At 43.4% G+C, this 19,773-nt stretch overlaps 1 protein-coding gene across 2 annotated transcripts; it reads right to left on the reverse strand.

Annotated features, from left to right (window-relative positions):
• Positions 1-8,402: 8,402 nt before the first annotated feature.
• On the reverse strand, positions 8,403-15,811 carry LOC109440018 (boLa class II histocompatibility antigen, DQB*0101 beta chain). Of its 2 annotated transcripts, XM_074332741.1 has the most exons (6): positions 15,611-15,811; positions 13,900-14,172; positions 10,449-10,730; positions 9,851-9,961; positions 9,346-9,366; positions 8,403-8,754 (listed from the first exon to the last, which is right to left on the reverse strand). In XM_074332741.1, the coding sequence occupies exons 1-6, from the start codon at positions 15,717-15,719 to the stop codon at positions 8,741-8,743; spliced, it is 810 nt and encodes a 269-aa protein (XP_074188842.1). In that variant the 5' UTR covers positions 15,720-15,811; the 3' UTR covers positions 8,403-8,740. The 2 variants fall into 2 exon arrangements, with proteins under 2 accessions (XP_074188842.1, XP_074188843.1); XM_074332742.1 differs by lacking the exon at positions 9,346-9,366.
• Between the last annotated feature and the right edge of the window lie 3,962 nt (positions 15,812-19,773).

Genomic DNA, 19,773 nt, shown 5'->3' on the forward strand with positions numbered 1-19,773 from the left:
CACTTTCCTCCCCCAACTTTATTGAAGTGTAATTGAAAAAATAAAAATTGTATAAATTTAAGGTATACAACATGAGACTTTATTTTGAAAGTTATTTCTTCACCATAGCATTAAATAGAGAATATGTAATAAGAAAGGAAGGCAGTTACGGAAATGCCAAGTACAGAGAATAGAAGTTTGGGTTTTTTTTTCCACAAATGTATTTTCCAACATACACAAAAGTGGAGAATAGTATAATGAACCCCCATGTACTCATCACCCAGTTTCAACAAAAACAGAGAACATAATTTACGTTTTAGTACACATTAAATCATTGAAAATGTTTATAGTCTCTCAAAACAAAATCCAAGAGCTTTTTCACCTATGGTACACAGTGAATAGAAGCTTCTAAATCTAATCTCTTTTAGTAGGTTTAGGACTCTTTCACAGGGCAAAAGGAGAAATACAAAAAGAAGTGGTGTGTAGAAATGAAGGGCTTTAAATTAAGCACGTGCCTCATGTGGCCTGACCAGCTTGGTAAAAGATGACTGGGGTGAGAGCTGTGGTAGCCCTTTAGCTGACTTGTGGCACGGGTGGGAGGAAAAGAAAATAGGGAGAAGGGAATGTATGGAACAGACAGAAGAAAAGGAACCGAAAGTAGGAGAGAGAGTTGAGAAAGGGAGAATGAATAATAAGTGACATAAATGGTAGTAAATATTCAACAAAAGGCATGAACTTTAGAATTCAGTCCCAACTCTGTCATTTATTATTTCTGTGTCTCTATCTCTGAACCTCTCTAAGCCTCAGTTTCATCATCTGCAAAATAGTGTTAATAATAGTTATCTGGAAAGGATATTGCCAATATAAATTTAATAAAATGCTGTAGTCCCCCCTTATCTGCGGTTTTTCATTCCATGATTTCAGTTACCCATGGTCAATCACGGTCCAAAAATATTAAATGGAAAATTCCTGAAATAAACAACTCATATGTTTTAAATTGCATGCTGTTCTATAGAGTGTGATGAAATCTCCCACTGTATTCCCTTTGGATAAGGGGGAACTACTGTGATGTGCATAAAGAAAACAATTCTTGTGAGACAATAAGAAAAACTGAATACTGACTGACTGAGGGATGATTTATCTAATTTTAGGTGTGGTATGGCATTGTTGTTATGTTTCTAAAAAGTCATTATGTTTTAGATTTCATAATAAAATATTTAAGAATGAAAAGATACGATGTCTGAGATTATCTTCAAAGTAATCCAGTATGCAGGCAAGATTAAGTGGATGGGTTTACAGAATTTCCCAGGAACTGATCATTGTTAAAGCTGGACTGTTGATATATGGTACTATTCTTGCTACTACTGTATATAGCAGAAATTTTCCATAATACAAAGTTTATTTTTAAGTATTCCAGGAAAGACAAAAAAATAGGCACAGAAGCATTTGATTTGAAGTTATGATGGTTTTTAGTTTTCTTCTTTTTTATCATACTTAGGAAACCCTGAGTATCCAAATGCTACTTCCAGACTACAGGACCCTCTCAGAAATGTAAACCTAAAGATTAAGTACACAACAAAGAATAATAGCAAAACACAGCAGAGTAATGTTCCCTTTATTATAAACTAGACTAAGCCCCAAACTTTATTAATATATTTGCTAATTCAAACAATAAAACAAAAATGGTCATTGAGTACCAGTGTTGTGATACATACCATACTATGTTCTGAGTGTATTAAAATAATGTGAAAACATACTCGTGCATTCATTGTCTTCAAAAACTTATACTCCACAGGAAGTAAATATATACATATGAAATAATTTCACAAACTTATAATTACAAACTATTAAGAATTTATGAAGGAAAAGAACAAGGTAACATGAGAGAGCAACCAGGAACCAGGTATAATTTGGTAAAGTTTAGAGGAGAGTTGAAGAAATGTATCTTCCAATGAAACAAAATGGTATATAGTACGTGAAAGACAAGGTTAAAGACGGCAGAGCAAATGTTTGAGAAAATCTTGCAATATGAAAGAGAAGAGAATAAAATAAAATGAAAATAATCACAGATTATTGTTAGAGAAAGTGCATGTAAGAGCAATTAATTAAAACCTTTCTACTTAGAATTCTTAGAAGTGAAAAGATATTGCATCTATAAAAGTAATAATAGAGAGCTAAAAAATTGGAAAGTTTAATTGAAAGATTGGAAAATCAAATCAAGAAAATCTCCCTGAAAAAAAAAATAAAGAAATGTAATATAATATATGGTAGAAAAGAAAAGACATAGGGAACAGATCCAGGAAGTCCAATATCAAGTTAACAGACATAAAGAGAAAAAACAGAAATGAAGGGGGAAAATGATCATAACAAGTAATAAGAAAAACTTTTCCTGATACAAAGGACCTAATTCGTTACATAAAATGGGGTTGTCAGATATTTAACAAAATTAATGAAAAAAGACTCAACTTATGTACATCATTTTTAAAATTTGAGGACCTCAAGGATTAAAGGAAGGTTATAAAATAGCCCAGTGAAGAAAAATAAAGCAAACTGAACAGAGAAAAAAAATCAGACAGTCAGATACTTCTATCATTAAGATAAAGATCTGGAAGTTCTAAAGGAAAATTATTCTATTATTTATTTTTTAAATTTTATTTTATTAAATTTATTGGGGTGACAATTGTTAGTAAAATTACATAGATTTCAGGTGTACAATTCTGTATTACATCATCTATAAATCCCACTGTGTGTTCATCACCCAGAGTCAGTTCTCCTTCCATCACCATATATTCGATCCCCCTTACCCTCATCTCCCAACCCCCACTCCCCACCCCCCTTACCTTCTGGCAACCACTAAACTATTATCTGTGTCTATGAGCTTCTGTTTCTCATTTGTTTGTCTTGTTCTTTTGTTGTTTTTGGTTTATATACCACATATCAGTGAAATCACATGGTTCTCTGCTTTTTCTGTCTGACTTATTTCACTCAGCATTACTCTCTCAAGATCCATCCACGTTGTCACAAATGTTCCTATATCATCTTTTCTTACCACCGAATAGTATTCCATTGTGTATATATACCACAACTTCTTTATCCATTCATCTATCGAAGGACATTTTGGTTGTTTCCATGTCTTGGCCACTGTAAACAAAGCTGCAATGAACATTGAGCACACATGTCTTTATCTCTAAATGTTTTCAGATTTTTGGGTAGATACCCAGGAGAGGGATTGCTGGGTCATATGGCAATTCTATTCGTAATTTTTGAGGAACCTCCACACTGCCTTCCATAACGGCTGCACCAGTCTGCATTCCCACCAACAGTGTATGAGGGTTCCTTTTCTCCACAGCCTCTCCAACATTTGTTACTATTTGTCTTGTTGATGATAGCCATTCTGACTGGGGTGAGGTGATATCTCATTGTGGTTTTGATTTGCATTTCTCTGATGATTAGTGATGTTGAGCATTTTTTCATATGTCTATTTGCCATTTGTATGTCCTCTTTGGAGAAATGTCTCTTCAAGTCCTCTGCCCATTTTTCAATTGGGTTGTTTGTTTTTTTGTTGTTGAGTTGCATGAGTTCCTTGTATATTCTGGATACTAGCCCCTTATCGGAGGCACTGTTTGCAAAAATCTTCTCCCATTCAGTTGGTGGCCTCTTTATTTTGTCAATGGTTTCTTTTGCTGTGCAGAAGCTTTTAAGTTTCATATAGTCCCATTAGTTTATTTTAGCTTTTACTTCCATTGCCTTTGGAGTCAAGTTCATAAAATGCTCTTTGAACCCAAGGTCCATAAGTTTAGTACCTATGTTTTCTTCTATGCAGTTTATTGTGTCAGGTCTTATGCTTAAGTCTTTGATCCATTTTGAATTAACTTTGGTACATGGTGACAAATAGCAGTCCAGTTTCATTCTTTTGCACGTGGCTATCCAATTCTCCCAGCACCATTTATTGAAGAGGCTGTCTTTGCTCCATTGTATGTTTTAGCTTCTTTGTCAAAAATTATCTGTCCATATTTATGTGGTTTTATTTCTGGGTTCTCAATTCTATTCCATTGGTCTATGTGTCTGTTTTTCTGCCAATACCATGCTGTTTTGATTATTGTGGCCCTGTAGTACAAGCCAAAGTCAGGAAGTGTGATACCTCCATTATTGTTCTTTTTCTTAAGATTGCTTTGGCTATTCGGGGTCTTTTGTGGTTCCAAACAAATCTGATGATTTTTGTTCTATTTCTTTAAAATATGCCATTGGGATTTTGATGGGGATTGCATTGAATCTGTATATTGCTTTGGGTAATATGGCCATTTTAACTATGTTGATTCTTCCAATCCATGAGCACGGAATGTCTTTCCATTTCTTTGTGTCTTCTTCAATTTCTTTCAAAATGTCTTATAGTTTTCAGCATATAGGTCTTTCACATCCTTGGTTAAGTTTATTCCTAGGTATTTTATTCTTTTGCTGCAATTGCAAAAGGAATTGTTTTTTGTATTTCTTTTTCTGAGATTTCATTGTTAGTATATAGGAAGGCAATGGACTTTTGTGCGTTGATTTTGTAGCGGCAACTTTACTGTATTCGTTGATTGTTTCTAATAGCTTTTTGGTGGAGTCTTTAGGGTTTTCTATATATAGCATCATGTGATCAGCAAAGAGTGATAATTTAACTTCTTCATTCCCATTTGGATGCCTTTTATTTCTTTCTCTTGCCTGATTGCTCTGGCAAGGACTTCCAACACTATGTTGAAAAGCAGAGGTGATAGGGGACATCCCTGTCGTGTTCCTGAACGTAGAGCAAAGGGCTTCAGTTTTTCTCCATTAATTATGAGATTAGCAGAGGGCTTGTCATATATGGCCTTTATTATGTTAAGGTAAGGAAAATTATTTTCTTTTAATAAATGTACACCTGTTCAAAATCATAATAAGTCATGAAGAAAGAATAAAAGTACTGATATATATAAAAGGATCTAAAATGTACCTACCACACATATTTTTATTAGAAGTTGATTAAGAGTTTGACTTAAAGTGAGGTTGTTATTCAGAAAATAGAAAGGCAAGGAATGTAAGAAACAGTGGATTAAACCCAGAATGCCACTGAAAAGAGATCCTACTACAGCAGTTCCATGGCAAACCTAAAATTCTTAACTACATAAGTGATATTTACAAAGTAATAAACAACTTTTTCCCACTTTTAGAATTAAGCTATGTTCAAAGCCCAGAGACAATTATTGTTACAGCAGAATGTCAATATTTTCAGCTTCAACAATATATATTTTTAAAAGGTACACATACCCCAATTTCACAAATGGGAGAGTAAATGAGAAGGGAAAGAGTAGTGATGCCAGTACCTTCATATTTCAGGAAGGGGGATGAGAGACATTGGCCATACTTAAGGGAAGAAGACACAGAAATAAACATATTTAAATTCCAATAAAAACTGAAAGAAGAATTATGTAAGATGACTCATGAAATAAAGCAGGATTATAGAAGTTGGGCCGTTATGCAGTCACCAAAAAGTCTTAGCCTTACCCCCAGGGAGTTCAGAAGCTGCAAGAGCCCTTCAAAGTTGTACTAAGATAGGGCAGAGCTCAGGACCTTATATCCCCACTGGGCAGTCACTGGATATAAGTTCCCCCAGGAAATAAGGTGAAATTGGGTGAGACATCTCTCATCACACAAGGTAATTCCAGCAGCATCATTCTCAGCAACTGAGGGAATAAATCCTTCAGTCCCAAAGGGAGGAATCTAGGTGGATCAAGACAGCATCCCCTACAGAAGCACTATTCTAGTCACTGGGAATACATATATTTTTGGATGGAAGAAAAACAAATGTTTTTAAAAATTCATTGTCACTTAACTTTCATTAAGTCAGTGACTCGCCCTTTGGACTTATGAACTTTGCTCCTTCAGTTAAACATTCCCTTATAGTCAGGAAGGGCAATGGCGCAGTACGATCTTAACCTGCAGTGAAAATTCAATCTCAGTGATTAGCTCAATAAAGGGGACTCAATTCCACAGCCACTCAAGGGACTCAGGTTATGGAGTTTCCAACATCTTGTGCACCATCAGCTCAACAATGGCTTCCAGAGGAGGACAAAACAGAGCTCACACCCACATTTAAGTTCCATTGACTGGTACTAGTCACATGACCCCAACCTAACCGCAGAGGAGGCTGGGAAGTGTGCAGCTATGGAACATTGGTGAGTGCCGCTGTCCCCAGAAGACATAGTGACTAATATGATTGAAGGTAAGACCAAATGCTCATGACTAGTAGGTTATTGTCTCGTACACCCACACACCAAGGTGTATGCCTCGAAGACTCAGGGGTTTTTGTTAGCAAACTTGTATATAAAAGACGTACCTGTTATTTTAATTAAATAATCAATTAAAGATTCTATTACCCAATGAAATCTGGGTGCAAAAAATAGCAACTGTCACTGGAAGGGAAGAAGACTCTGACCATCTCATTAAGAAGCTTCCAGCATGGGGCCAGTGTGACAGTGTTGAATTGTAGGAATGTCCCAGAATATACTCTGCCACTCACCCTTATGATAGGGCTTATGTTTCAACTAAAAAATCAAGTTTCAATAGCTCCCTAAACTCTGAGTCTGGTTCAGAATGCAGCTCTGCCTCTTGCTTTCGCAGAGACAAAAGCAAACAGCTGCATACAGACAGCAAGGGCTCCCTGTCAGCCAGCACAAGTCCTTCCACTTCCCCAGGGGTCACTCCATCTTGTCTCCTATAGTGAGTGGCAGTGCCGACCCTGGGAAGATGACAAACCAGCACGAACACGCTGAGCACTCAGCGTCATGTTCCAGGCAGATTCAGATGCTGACCTTGGGGAGCAGAATCCCAAGTAGCACCGTCTGTCCCCGCACCCCAGTGTCCCTGCCTGATGCCCTGCAGTGCAGCCTGGATTGCAGGAGATGAAGGGAGCCTGGTTCCCCGTTCTGACCTCATCCAGGAGAGGGAAGGCCCTGTCATGGGCTCCTCGGGCCAGGTGGGTCGGTGAAGGAGCAGGGGGAGGGCACACCTGCCCCTCGGGAGCACGGCCCTCCATAACCTCAGAGATGCTCACAGCCTCCACCTTCAGGACCCAGGGACTGAGATGGAGTCCTTGTGTAACGACCCACAGTGTGTAGTGACCTGGAAGAGAATGTCATCAGGAATCGACAGGTCATTATGTTCACAGACAAGGGCAGCTCTGTCCTCTGAGAATTCCAGCCCAGCAGCACCACCAGGCGAATGTGCAGGAGACAAGGGGTGGGTGGGTGTGAGCCAACACCCCCAGGAGGGAACCCAGCACCAGATGGAGCTCTGCCATTTGTCGTGTGGGGTCCCTGAGAAACAAACTGTCTCTACACCACTCCACTGGAATGGGGCTCCAGAGGCTGGGGTGTCCACGTGGCAGGTGTAGACATCGCCACACCAGCAACACAACAGCTGGAAAATCCAGGCCCTGTTCCCAATAGTGTGATGAGCACAATGCTGGCTGAGCATCCCATGGACAGGGTGGTGTTTTTGATAATTGACTGTTATCCAGGTTGCGCCAATGAGAATCTTGGCTAAAATGGTTGAGATTCTGGTAGACACTCTAGAAACACATAACAGGACAGACACACAGAGAGAGACATATACACACACAGAGAAATAGAGACAGGAATAATGTGAGGTGATGAGAAAGAAATGCAGAAAATAGATGCAAAAAGAAACACAGATGGGTAGAGGGATGCAGATAAATAGTGGGAAAAGTGCAGATAGAGAAAAATGAAAGACAGGAGCAGCGATGCAGTGAGAGACCCAGCAAGGGAGACAGAGGCAAAGATGCAGAGAAACACACTGATAGAAACAGACAGGGACAAAGAGAGACACAGAGAAAGATGCACAGATGGGGGTAAAACAGAGAAGAGAGAGATGAGAATATCACTGAATACACGGACTTAGTCACTTCTGAGATCAGCTCGACCCCAGGCTGACTTGTAACATTAACAAAATACATTTGTGTTGATTTCTATCATTTGAAATCAGAAATAGTACTTTTATTGCTGGTTACACTTTCTCAAAAATAAAAATTTACCTCAATCAACATGACTTGCCAGGACATACTTGAAACATCAGCGACCAGAGGCCACTGTATCGGCCTGCAAACAGTTCCACTATCCTTACTTACATTCCCAACAGACGGGACAAGAGGCGGCATATCCTGAGGCCACTGCGCTCAACATCAATACTAAAGAACCAGGAAGGATGCTACGATTGATTTTCTGTCTCCTCTTTCCACCCTTACGTGACACCCCAAGATGCTTCTAGTGTGTCCTTTCAAGGAACAGCCTCTCCTTCTGGTCCCAGGTCGGCTGGAACCTCAAAATATGTTCCTTTCATTCTGCGTTGCTTTCCTACCTCTGCTCATTTAAGGAGGTTCAGGAGACAGATAACTCATAATATGTTTAATTATGATAAAAGCTGTATAGACAGGTAAACAGTTTCAATGTGCTTCCCTTGAACAGTCTGTGGGGGAAGAGAAAAAACAGAAAAACGCCTTGGGGCCTGAGCAGATCCTGCTGGCGAGGCTCGGGGTCAGTGCAGGAAGCAGCATGGCAGTCAGATCCTTGGGGTGGGGTCATGGGAAGTGACCTGGTGACTCCATCAGCGTCACTGTAGGACTCTGATCTCAGAGGGACAGGCTGACAGGCAGCTGGGAATTCTGGGCAAGGACAGGCAGGCATTACAGAAGAGAGGAGACCAAGGCCAGTCAAAGTGTCCTCTGGACTCAGCGCAGGAGCCCTGCAGAAGAGAGAGTGATCGGCCTGGAGCACCTTGAGGGACGTCCTCTCCCCTCCCCTGGGCCCTGCAGCATCAGACAGAGATGGCTGAGGTCCAGGGCAGGTCATCATCGCCTCCCCCATGTCAGTGTAAAGATGAAATCGGCTACAGGGGACACGGCACGTCAGCTTCACGCAGATGTGGGAGGCCAGGGAGCAACTGTTATACTTCTGCGGAATATGATTTCACTCATTTCAGTAAAATAGATGTTAACCACCTTCCTTCCACCACAAGTAACCGCTTTCCATCACTTATAAATATCCACAGGCAGTAGCTCCCAATATGTGGCGCGAAGTGGGCATCACCCTGGTGTCTAACACCCAAGACGGGCTCTGGCTCCAAGTTTCACAGAAAGATGCCTGGTTATGGCCTGGTTCTGGACAACAACCTCCAGGGCTTCCTATGGAAACTGGGCCAACTGCTCCCCCAGCTCTCGATCCCATGGCACGGAACAGGCCATGAACCAGGCCACTGTGCCCAGTACACTCACCTCACACCCTCCCCTCTTACCAGTCACCCCACCACCACCAATGAATACAGCAGAAATAGTACCTGGCAGGGGCCCACGAAGACCTACAGAAGGAAGTTACACAGAGAAAGGTCTCATTACACAAACAGCCAGGCCCTCACTCACCCCAAAGGGACATGAAATATGCAACTTAATTGGAAATTTATTTCCTCACTGGCCATCACCACAAGGCCTTAACTGCCCTAAGCTAACCCTCCCTTGCCCCAGCCCCACCAAATGAATGAAACTATCACTAGAAGAAAGAGAAGACAATGGTCTGACCCTCTTAAAAGAACAAGCTTCTGGAAAGGAGCCAGTGAGACAACAATGACCTGTAAGGAAGTCCTAGAATACATTCCACCTGTCACCTCTGTGGTAGGACGACCTTTCAACCCATAAAATCAGGGTCCAGTGTCTCCCCCCACCTCCCGCCCAGCCTCCTGGCTTCCTTTCAGGGTCAGGAGGTAAGAGTTACGCCTATGAGCAGAGACCTCCCTCAACAGAGTCGCAGTCACAGCTCACTGTCCCCAGGTCCCCAGAGCTCCTTACCCTTCTGTTTCCGGTGACGGATGATAAGGCCCAGCCCAAGAAAGAGCAGCCCCAGCACGAAGCCCCCGACGCCACTCAGCATCTTGCTCTGGGCAGATTCAGACTGTGCCCCTGGAGAGCAGAGCCCGACTGTCAGCCTTTGTCCCCACGCCCACAGTGTCCCTTTGGTACAGGAGAGGGAGGTGGCAGGGGAACCCAGTTCTCCATTCTGAGCACTCCTAGGGGAGGACCAGACCACAGATCCTTGGACACTGTTGGGTGGGTGAGAGAAAGGGGGAGGCAGATCCCTGCTCCTCGGGACACATCCCTAACCTTAGACCCCAAGGCCCAGTCACCAGCTGTAACAGTCGATGCCTCAGAGCTACCAGGCTGGGTTCTGGGGCCGTGGTGTATGGAGTGACCTCCTAGCTCCTGGAAAGGCAATGAGGTCATGCTTCTTCTGATGTCCCTGCCATGGCACAAGAGGCACTTTAGTCTCCTGGAATGTGCAGCTCAGTAGTGACACCAGGGATAAGGGAAGGGATGAGATGGGCCAGGGGAAGCTTGTTTGCCCTCTGTCTTGTGGGGCCCACAGTGAAAGGGGAAAAGTGCCCCTTACGCCACTCCACTGTGATGGGGCTCGGCCGGCTGGGGTGCTCCACGTGGCAGGTGTAGACGTCTCCTCGCTGGGGGGTCATTTCCAGCATCACCAGGATCTGGAACGTCCAGTCCCCGTTCCTGATAAGGGGCGTGGACACGACACCGGCTGTCTCCTCCTGGTCGTTCCGGAACCACCGGACTTTGATGTGGCCTGGATAGAAATCTGTCACCGAGCAGACCAGCAGGTTGTGGTGGTTCAGCGCCTCTGTCTTGGATGGAGAGACGGTCACTGTAGGTTCCACTGCAGGGGAGTAACAGACAGGAGAGGACGTAGTGAGATGTGAGGCCACACAGCAAGCCTCCCCGTGGGGCGCAGTCCTCCATGGAACCAGCATGGGAAGATCCCTGATTCCAAGTCTTGGATTAGGATCCGAGCTGGGCTACTGTATCAGCTCGAATAAACATTAGTCAGTTAACTCTTCAGTCTCAAGAGGTAATAGCAGTCCTTCTATGGGAGTTATTCTGTTGATACTAATAGATAAAAATAAAATTAAAAAAATTTAGTTCATAAAAATTTAAAAAATAAATATAAACCTGGACTTCTTTCCCCCCACACCTAGGGAAGGTGACAATTCGGATGAGCTCTAGTGAGTCCCACTAGGGCAGTGACACTGTTCTCTGTTAGTCCCAGTGCTCCTCACGGTAGAGAAAGTACGTCAGTTTGGAGTCTCCTGCTGCCCATGAGACCATCAGCACTAGTCAGGGCCCCACGTACAGTAACAGGGACTGAGAATCAAGAATGTAGGGACATTTCTGTGTCCAACAAAGTAGGACAACTGTCACCATCACATCCTTCATTCAAAGCGATTCTTCTCACACAGGCTGTATTCTGTAGCTCTCTGCGTGGATACTAAGGGAATTCGAGAGCAAGAGCCCTTCTTACATGTTGCCCATCAACAAAGCATCTCTCTCAGCTCTTGGCCTAACCTTAGCTTAGATCCCATTCTGTGGTAAACTCCCCATAAAAGTTTACATTATTAAATACATAAACCTTCATCTCTACATCATATGTGACACCTATATTTTATTCACTTGTTGATTCATTTATTCATTGGTTCAACAAATGTAAGTTTAACAAGCACTGAGAATAGAAAGATAAACAACAGACCATGGTCCCTGCCCTTACAGAGCCTGCAATCTAGTAACAGAGACAAAAAAAAACACACAAAAAAACGAACGTTATTTCAAAAGTTTGTAAGTTTTCAAGGAAAAGGAAAAGAAAGGGAATCTTGAAAACAAGTAACACTAATAAAACATGATTTGCCCATGTCTCGATTCCTCTATCTTCTCAAATTACTATTCGTGGACAAATACGACACATCTCTCCATACCTGTTTACACATCTTATCCTTTCTCTCTCCAGCCATTGTACTGCATCTCCCCCATTCCCATAGTGTGAAACTATGGCAAATACTTCATGTGTGTTTTATCTGTTTGATAGTATGTTGTGTTCTCTTATTTTATTTTTCCCCCTTAATTGTCTTTCAATATTTAAGTGTGTTTAATTACTAGCTGCCTACCCTGCTCCATCCCCTTACTTTTAAAAATTACTTCCTTGTTCTGAAATCGGACATTATTATCACGTATGGTCTCTGTAGAGAATATCCTGAGATTCCTGCAGAGGTTGGCCTGGGTTAGTGAGAATGTAATGTGCACATGGAAGCATGAGTGGGACTTGGAGGTCAGCAGGCAGTCTCAGCACCCAACTCACGAGCCATCGTCTGGAAGGAATCGTGTTTTCAGCTTATACTTTAATTCTTGTTCAGGGTCTCCTTCCTGGAGACTGAGTGAAATCACAGTCAGCTGTATGGACTTATAAAATCTGTCACCTTAGACAGATTGGGGGTAAAAATAGAGGGCACAAGATCAAGAGAAAAATGTTAGAACATTTTTTATGGAAAAAGTCCTGAAATAGCAAAAATATAAGTACTTAGTGGCATTAGGATGTGGTTCAGAAAGCAAGAGAGTGTGAATGTAAGCTAGAAGTTATGTAAACATGCATAGATAACATGGGGTCAGACTAAGGATTAATCAATGAATTTTCAATACCCTGAAAGTATCATTTTGTCCCACCAACACAGAGAATAGGCAAGAACAGACTCATTGCTGCTTCTGCTTGTAACTGGCTTTAATGAGGCTTTGCTTCCACTATATAGGTGTAGTACATACAATGTAACATAGAACCTAATGGCTGCTGTGTATTATGGGGAGGCTTCAGGAAGGACCTGGTGAATAACTGTGGGCTAATTACTTAAAGTGTTTATTATGTGCCAATATTAACATATTAAAGTGGTGATGCTAATTCCTCACACATAAGTAGTTGTGAAATTAAATAGCATAAAATAGGTGGTGCTTGGTAATGTGTCTAAAAATAGATGCCTATTAAATGGATAGAATTCACTTTCAAAATATCTACCCCTGAAGTGGACGGTGATGCTGGAGGGAGGCGGGAGGGGGAAGAGGACAGGCAGGGTCTAGGTCAAAAGAAACCTGAAAAGTTTTTTATTCAATAATTTAATAGCATCAATTTATTACTCCAAAACTTCAGCTCTGTTGTGCCGTTTGTTGAGCTTCTTTAAGAAATTTAAATTCTGCTTACACTATTCAAATGTTGTTTTTATTTTTAGCAAACACTTTTTTCCTCAGACTTTGCATATACAAATTCTAAATTATTAACATCCAAGTGAAGAAGAGTTTACTTTACTGCATTAAGCAGAAAGGGTACAAAATAATAAGGTCAGTTTTTGAGGCTCTACTGCCCCTTCTGTTTTCTGTTGAGTCTTAGTGGATGGGTACCTGAGTAGGTCTCCTCATCCATTTCACAAAGGCTTAGTCTGTGCCAGTCACGTGTCAGGCACCAGGCACAACGACAATGACAGTCCCAAAGAGGCCCAGGACTAGCGACAGCCATTGACGTAAACAGAATTGAGGTGAATAATAACTTGAAACCAAAACGTCAAAGTACAGTGTGCCAGGACCCTACCACATCACCGCGTGTGCGAGGTGCCCGCCGAGCCTGGGTCGCAGCCCCAACCTCCGAGCCGACCCCGTCCTTTAGCTTCGCAGGGACGAGAGCTGGAGCTGGGCCTGGCTGGGGCCGGGGTGGGGGTGGGGGGCTCGCCGGGCGCGGGGCACCGCCTGGGGACGGTGAGGGACGAGGAGGCGGGCACAGCGAAGGCCCGGGCACGGGGTGCACAGTTAGCGGAAAGAGCAGGGGCCCCACCGGGCAGGTCCGGCCGCCTATGCCCGCACTTCCGAGGGCGGCGGACGTTGGTTCCGTGGCTCCGCCCTCGGTCCCCGCCCTGCGCCGCGCACGCCCCGCCTCCCTGTCCCCTCCGTGGGCCCGGGACTCGGGTCGGAGGGGCGTCCCCTCCCCGCGCTGCCCCGTTACGGCGGCGGACCGCGCTCACCTCGCCGCTTCAGGGTCGTGCGGGCCTCCCCGACCCGGTAGTTGTGTCTGCACACGGTGTCCAGCTCCGCCCGCGTCCGCTCCAGGAGGTCCTTCTGGCTGTTCCAGTACTCGGCGTCCGGCCGCCCCAGCTCGGTCACCGCCACGTACTCCCCCACGTCGCTGTCGAAGCGCGCGAACTCCTCCCGGTTGTAGATGTATCTGACCACAAGCCGCACCCGCTGCGTCCCGTTGGTGAAGTAGCACAGGCCCTTACCCTGGAACACGAAATCCTCTGCGGGGAATCAGCGCCGCTGCGTCAGGACTCAGCCCACAGCCCCGCCGGCCTTCGCGGTCGTGGGCACTTGGGGCAGATAAGCCTGACCCCGGCGGCGACCTCCGGTTCCCGCCCAACCCGCTCCGACCCGGGACCCCCAGGCCGCTCTGCCCGGGCCTGCCCGCCGCTCCGAGGGCTTCCAGAAGGGCCTGCCTGGAGGGAGGGGACGGAGGACAGCCTGTCTCCAGGGACAGGCCCTGGGACCTGCCTGAGCCCGAGAACAGGCTGAAGGCGGCCGTCGGTGATTGTACATCCATCCCTGTATTTAGAGGGATCAGGGCGTTCTCTCCTGAAATCCCATCTTCCATAGCACTCTTGGGAACCTCAGACACAAACAAGTATGCGTGTAAGCATGAGAGTTAGGGAATGACGACAAAGGTCTGGAATTGGGCTTGTCCTCTTCCTGACAAATTTCTCTTTGGACCCTGGGCAAAGTGCCTTCCTTCTGATGCTCGGGTTTACTCTGTGTTTCCAAGTGAACCAACTGCAGTGTGAGGTTCTCTCACTCCTGTGGTTAGAAGTGACCCAACCTCCGGAGCCCTAGAAAGGAACATCTGATTCATAGAAAGAGCACAGGCTCCCAATTAGATCAATTAAATTGCAATTAAACTCTGCCAATTACCAGCTTCGACCAGTTATTTAGACTATTTATATCATAACTGTGTAAAAAGGAAGTCATAATACCTACACGTAGGGGTGTTAGGAAGATTGAGAGGACTAAAGATATTAATTCTAGGTCTGAAATAAATGGTTTCTCAATACGCATTATTTTCCCTCTTTATATTCTTGTAAATACAGTCCATTGCCAACTCAAGCCTCTGAATCTCATTCAAGTTACTATAAGACCATAAATCAGTGAAACTTGAAGTTAAGACTCTGTGTCTGCAGTCACTCAGTCACCTTCATGCAAATAGGAAGACTTTGCCTCACAGGCCTCCACTCAGAGTCAGGAATGTAGAGCCCGTTTCCTCAAATACTGAGACTACACAGACACTGCTGCCCTGCATTTCCCCAACCCACAATCCCACAGTGTTTAGTCCAGACAAGGTCTTGGGGGACCCTGAAATGACAAATCCTGCTGTCTCTTCTTTGGAGAAACTCTTACCTTAAAAAATGACACCAATGTCACTTTTTCCTGTCACTAGCAGTAGAGGGACACTTTGTCTCGTCCTCCCCATTATAACATCCCCAGGCTTGAGCCTGTGACATGGGGATTGTCCTCACCTAATAATTAAGGTGGAGATGAGAATGTATCTAGCTCTCTTTCCCCAAGGGAGGAAATGAGTGATAAAACACTGTATTTTGAGACCATAGAATCCCCCACACCCAGCCCAAGGGTCCCTCAGAGCCTGTTCCCCAGAGTACTGGCTCTGGGCAACAGCTGCCCTGCACTTACGCGGAGAATCTCTGCCCTCAGTCACCGGGGCGCTCAGCACCACCAGCGTCACCATCACAGCTGCTGTCCAAAGGCCTCTGGGGATCCACAGAGCCATCGTCCCAGACATAACTGAGAGCAAAGGAATAAGTAATGGTAGCCAACACAGCTCACACCTGGTGGCTCTGATGTTCCCACTTCAGAGAATAAAAGCCTGTGACAGTCTATGCATGGTAGGATTGAAGAGTCCCTAGGAAAGGAACCAATCAGCACCGGAGCTGAAGCACCTCATCTGTCTCTGGGCAGACATTTTTGATGAAGGTTCTCAATCCAATGCCTGGCACTGTGTCTTCATCAAATTGCCCTGGATGACCGTTTGAAATGAAGATTTTCTCTGTTATACATCTGAAGATTACATGCCTTAGGGGCTTAAAGAACCAAAAGAAAAAGGACTCAAGAGTAGACACCTTTGTGATATTTATTTAAAATCTATTGTTCTTATACTTGTGATTTTTAGTAGGGGAAATAAATGGGGACCACATATCAGGGGAGAGAAAATTATTGTCACAGAGATGTTCACTTCTGTGATATTAGACAGACAGAGCCTTAAGTTGTGGTGGGAAGAGCAGCACTCTGAAAAGGAAATGGTTTTGAGCTCAGTTCTACCACTAATGTGCCTCATTTGTTGTAATTACTGAACCTCTTTTTGCCTCAAGCTTCTCCTTGGAAAATGTGGGTCATGTTTCATGCACTTTACATCTTGATCTTCATATATACAAACTTAGCAGTAATATGACCAGTTGAATATTGCAAAATGTTCCTCTGCTGCCATGTGCAACTGGTGGGAATATCACTTTAACATGGGGAGCAAGAAAACAACAAAACATTGACACCTAGCCCTGCTGGCCAGTGATTCTTCACTAAGCAAGAATCTGTTGCATTTGTGCTCTTTGAATGAAAGTATTTGAAAAGCTAAGTTGACTTTTCTCTTATAAGCGTTTCAGCTGCTTAAATCTTCCCTGAACCATGAAACAGGTTCATGTGATATCAGCAAAGACACAATCCACAAACATTCACCACATCAGACAGGGTCACCTTCAGTTTCGATGACAGAGAGCAAAAGATGTGGAGAAGCATTTCCTGGGGCCTGAATAGTGTTAATGAGGGAGCAGAGGTTTACAGTTACAGATTGTACTGTGTCAGTCCTAAACATCAAACCCTGGATGGCAGAAGTAGCCATGTGCTTTTTAAAATAAATGTGTTATTTATCAGGTTCCTCTTGCGGGTGACAAGGGGCAGTACTATTGGTTATACAGCAATTAGAACAGCGCCCGGCAGATAGTAATAAATAAGGCAATCAGTATCACCCCCTTCTTCTCTCTCTTCCCTGTATTTTAATTCTCCTTCTAAAATAAAGGACATGATCTAAAAGTAGAATATAAGGAGTTTACCAAGTAAAAAGAAATAGGGAAGAGTAACAACGAGACGTTTCCATTAGTGGCACACGGAGGCAGTGAGTTATTCCGTATTCTCTGTTGGGTGCATAGTTCCAGAGCACCTGACACTGGGAAATTTGTCACTGGGCTCCCACCAGCTGTGGTGTATGCAGGATCAGGGTAACTCCAGAAGAAAGAGGGCTTTCACAGTGGGGTGGAAGCATAAAGGAGGAGCATCAAACTCAGACCTGGAGTAGGGATGGGGGGCATGGAAGAATGGTCAGAGCCTCAGTTCCCTCAGCCCTCACCTCAGGTTCTTCAGAATAAACAGAGGCCTCTGGCCCATCCCCCCTCCTGTCCTAAGGGAGAAAATTCTCAGTTCTGTCCTGGGACTGTGCCGTGCAGGCTGCGTCAGACCTGGGGATTTCCTGTCTCACAGGCCTCTTCACACAAACTTCTCTACTAGCAACGAAAGTGTCACCCTAGAATCCTGTTTCTGATTGGCTCAAACCTCATCTCAAAGGCTCTGGTTTGGGCTTCCGCCTGACCCAGTCAGCATCCTCTACCTTTTCTAGAGTTCTCTGCACTGTCCATGTCCCCACTGCATTACTCAGGGCAGCTACTGCAGGCCTGGCCTGAGAGGAAGGAACTCGGACTAACACCCTGACTCCAGGCGCCTCACCTAAATCACCCCACCAGGTCTCTGCGGAGGCAAGGCTCCTGGGTGAGGGCAGTGTGCGCTCCCGTGGGCAGGCAATGGGATAAAGAAACAGTCATTGGTATGGGCCAGGGTTACAGGGGGAGACTCTCCCCTGGGGACAGCCTCTGTTCCCTCAGGGTAGACGATTAAAGTTGTGGACTCCTTCCTTGGGGAAAGTCAGGGAGAAAGTATCTTCCCTGGTCAGCATCCCTTAGACTCTGTGCTTGGTCAGTGGGGTGAACCATGAACATAATAATCCTCTTATCCCAGAAGGGCCATCCAGGACCCCATTCTGCATTTACTTCAGAAATCAAGAAATGTTGTATATTCTGAAGGGTTCTATGGCCTCCTAATGCCCGTAGTAATATAATTAGAAACTGTCCCCAACAGAGATCAAATTGATAGTTGCCAGAGGGGAGGAAGTGGGGAGTAGTTGAAAAGGGTGAAAGGGAATATAGTCAGTAATAGTGTGATAAGTTTGCATGGTGACAACTGATTACTAGACTTAGTGTGGTAGTCACATTGTAAGGTATATAAATGTCTAATCACTATATTGAACACCTGAAACTGATAATATTGTGTATCAACTATACCGAAATAAAATAAAACAAAATATAATACAATTAAAAAGGAGGAAAGAAATACTGTCCCAGAGTATTATTTCCCTTTAATAAAAATTCCTCAAGCAATGATCTCTGAAATTTTCTAAATCTTTTTAATTAATTAAAATTATTGGGGTGAAAATGGTTAGTAAAATTACATAGGTTTCAAATGTACAATTCTATAATACTTCATCTATATATTACATTGTATGCTCACCACCCAGAGTCAGTTCTTTTTCTATCACCATATATTTGACCCTCTCTACCCTCTTCTACCATCCCTTCTCCCCCCTTACACTTTGGTAACCACTAAACTGTTGTGTGCGTCTATGAGTTTTTGTTTCTTTATTTGTTTATTTTGTTTCTTTATTTGTTTATCTTGTATTTTTGTTGCTTTCAGTTTTAAATATATCCCACATATGAGAGAAGTCACTGGACTTTTTCTGTCTAACTTATTTTGCTTAGCACAATAATTCAAATTACATCCATGTTGTTGCAAATAGCAGTATTTCATCTTTTCTTACCGCCGAATAGTATTCCATTGTGTATATATACCACAACTTCTTTATCCATTCATCTATCGAAGGACACTTGGTTGTTTCCATGTCTTGGCCACCGTAAATAAAACTGCAATGAACATCGGAGTACATATATCTTTATGGATAAATGTTTTCAGATTTTTTGGGTACATACCCAGAAGAGGGATTGCTGGGTCATATGGCAATTCTATTCTTAGTTTTTTGAGGAACCTCCACACTGCCTTCCACAGCAGCTGCACCACCAACAGTGCATGAAGTTTCCTTTTTCTCCACAGCCTCTCCAACACTTGTTACTATTTGTCTTGTTGATGATGGTCGTTCTAACTGGAGTGAGGTGATATCTCATTGTGGTTTTTATTTGATTTCCTTAATAGATACTAAAATTGAGCATTTTTTCATATATTTGTTGGCTGTTTGTATGTCTTCTTGGGAGAAGTTTCTGTTCATGTCCTCTGCCCATTTTTTAACTGGATTGTTTGTCTTTTTGTTGTTGAGTTGTATGAATTCCTTATATATTTTGGATACTATTGGAGGAGTTGTTTGTAAATATCTTCTCCCATTGAGTTGGTTGCCTCTTTGTTTTGTTAAGGGTTTCTTTTGCTGTGCAGAAGCTTTTAAGTTTGAAATTTTCTAAATCTTTATGAAGCTACTCACATATGTCCCCATACTGAACCATTAGGTAACCAGTTATATCAACTTTCTAGGTCCTTTCTCTTTGCATATAGTTATCTCTTTAAAACCACATTTTAGAGAATCTGAAGCAAGAGTCAAATCAGTAGCAGTGTGAGCACAGATAAACCATTTCAGCTCTGAAAGACTCCGTTTTGCCTGATCTATAGAAAGAATAAACATCTCACAGGACCACTGTCATGAGTGCAGATGTAATTTGTACAAGTCCTCTGCAATC

The sequence above is a fragment of the Rhinolophus sinicus genome, linkage group LG05, assembly GCF_036562045.2.
Source record: "Rhinolophus sinicus isolate RSC01 linkage group LG05, ASM3656204v1, whole genome shotgun sequence".
Classification (NCBI taxonomy): Eukaryota; Metazoa; Chordata; class Mammalia; order Chiroptera; family Rhinolophidae; genus Rhinolophus; species Rhinolophus sinicus.

What these genes read in the sequence shown, in the direction of transcription:
- LOC109440018 (XM_074332741.1), bottom strand. Translation starts at nt 15,719, where the DNA reads ATGTCTGGGACGATGGCTCTGTGGATCCCCAGAGGCCTTTGGACAGCA. An exon ending in CACGACCCTGAAGCGGCGAG is followed by an intron (nt 10,731 to 13,899) that starts GTGAGCGCGGTC and finishes ACTCCCCTGCAG; the next exon opens with TGGAACCTACAGTGACCGTC. An exon ending in CCGTCACCGGAAACAGAAGG is followed by an intron (nt 9,367 to 9,850) that starts GTAAGGAGCTCT and finishes TTCCTTCTGTAG; the next exon opens with GTCTTCGTGGGCCCCTGCCA.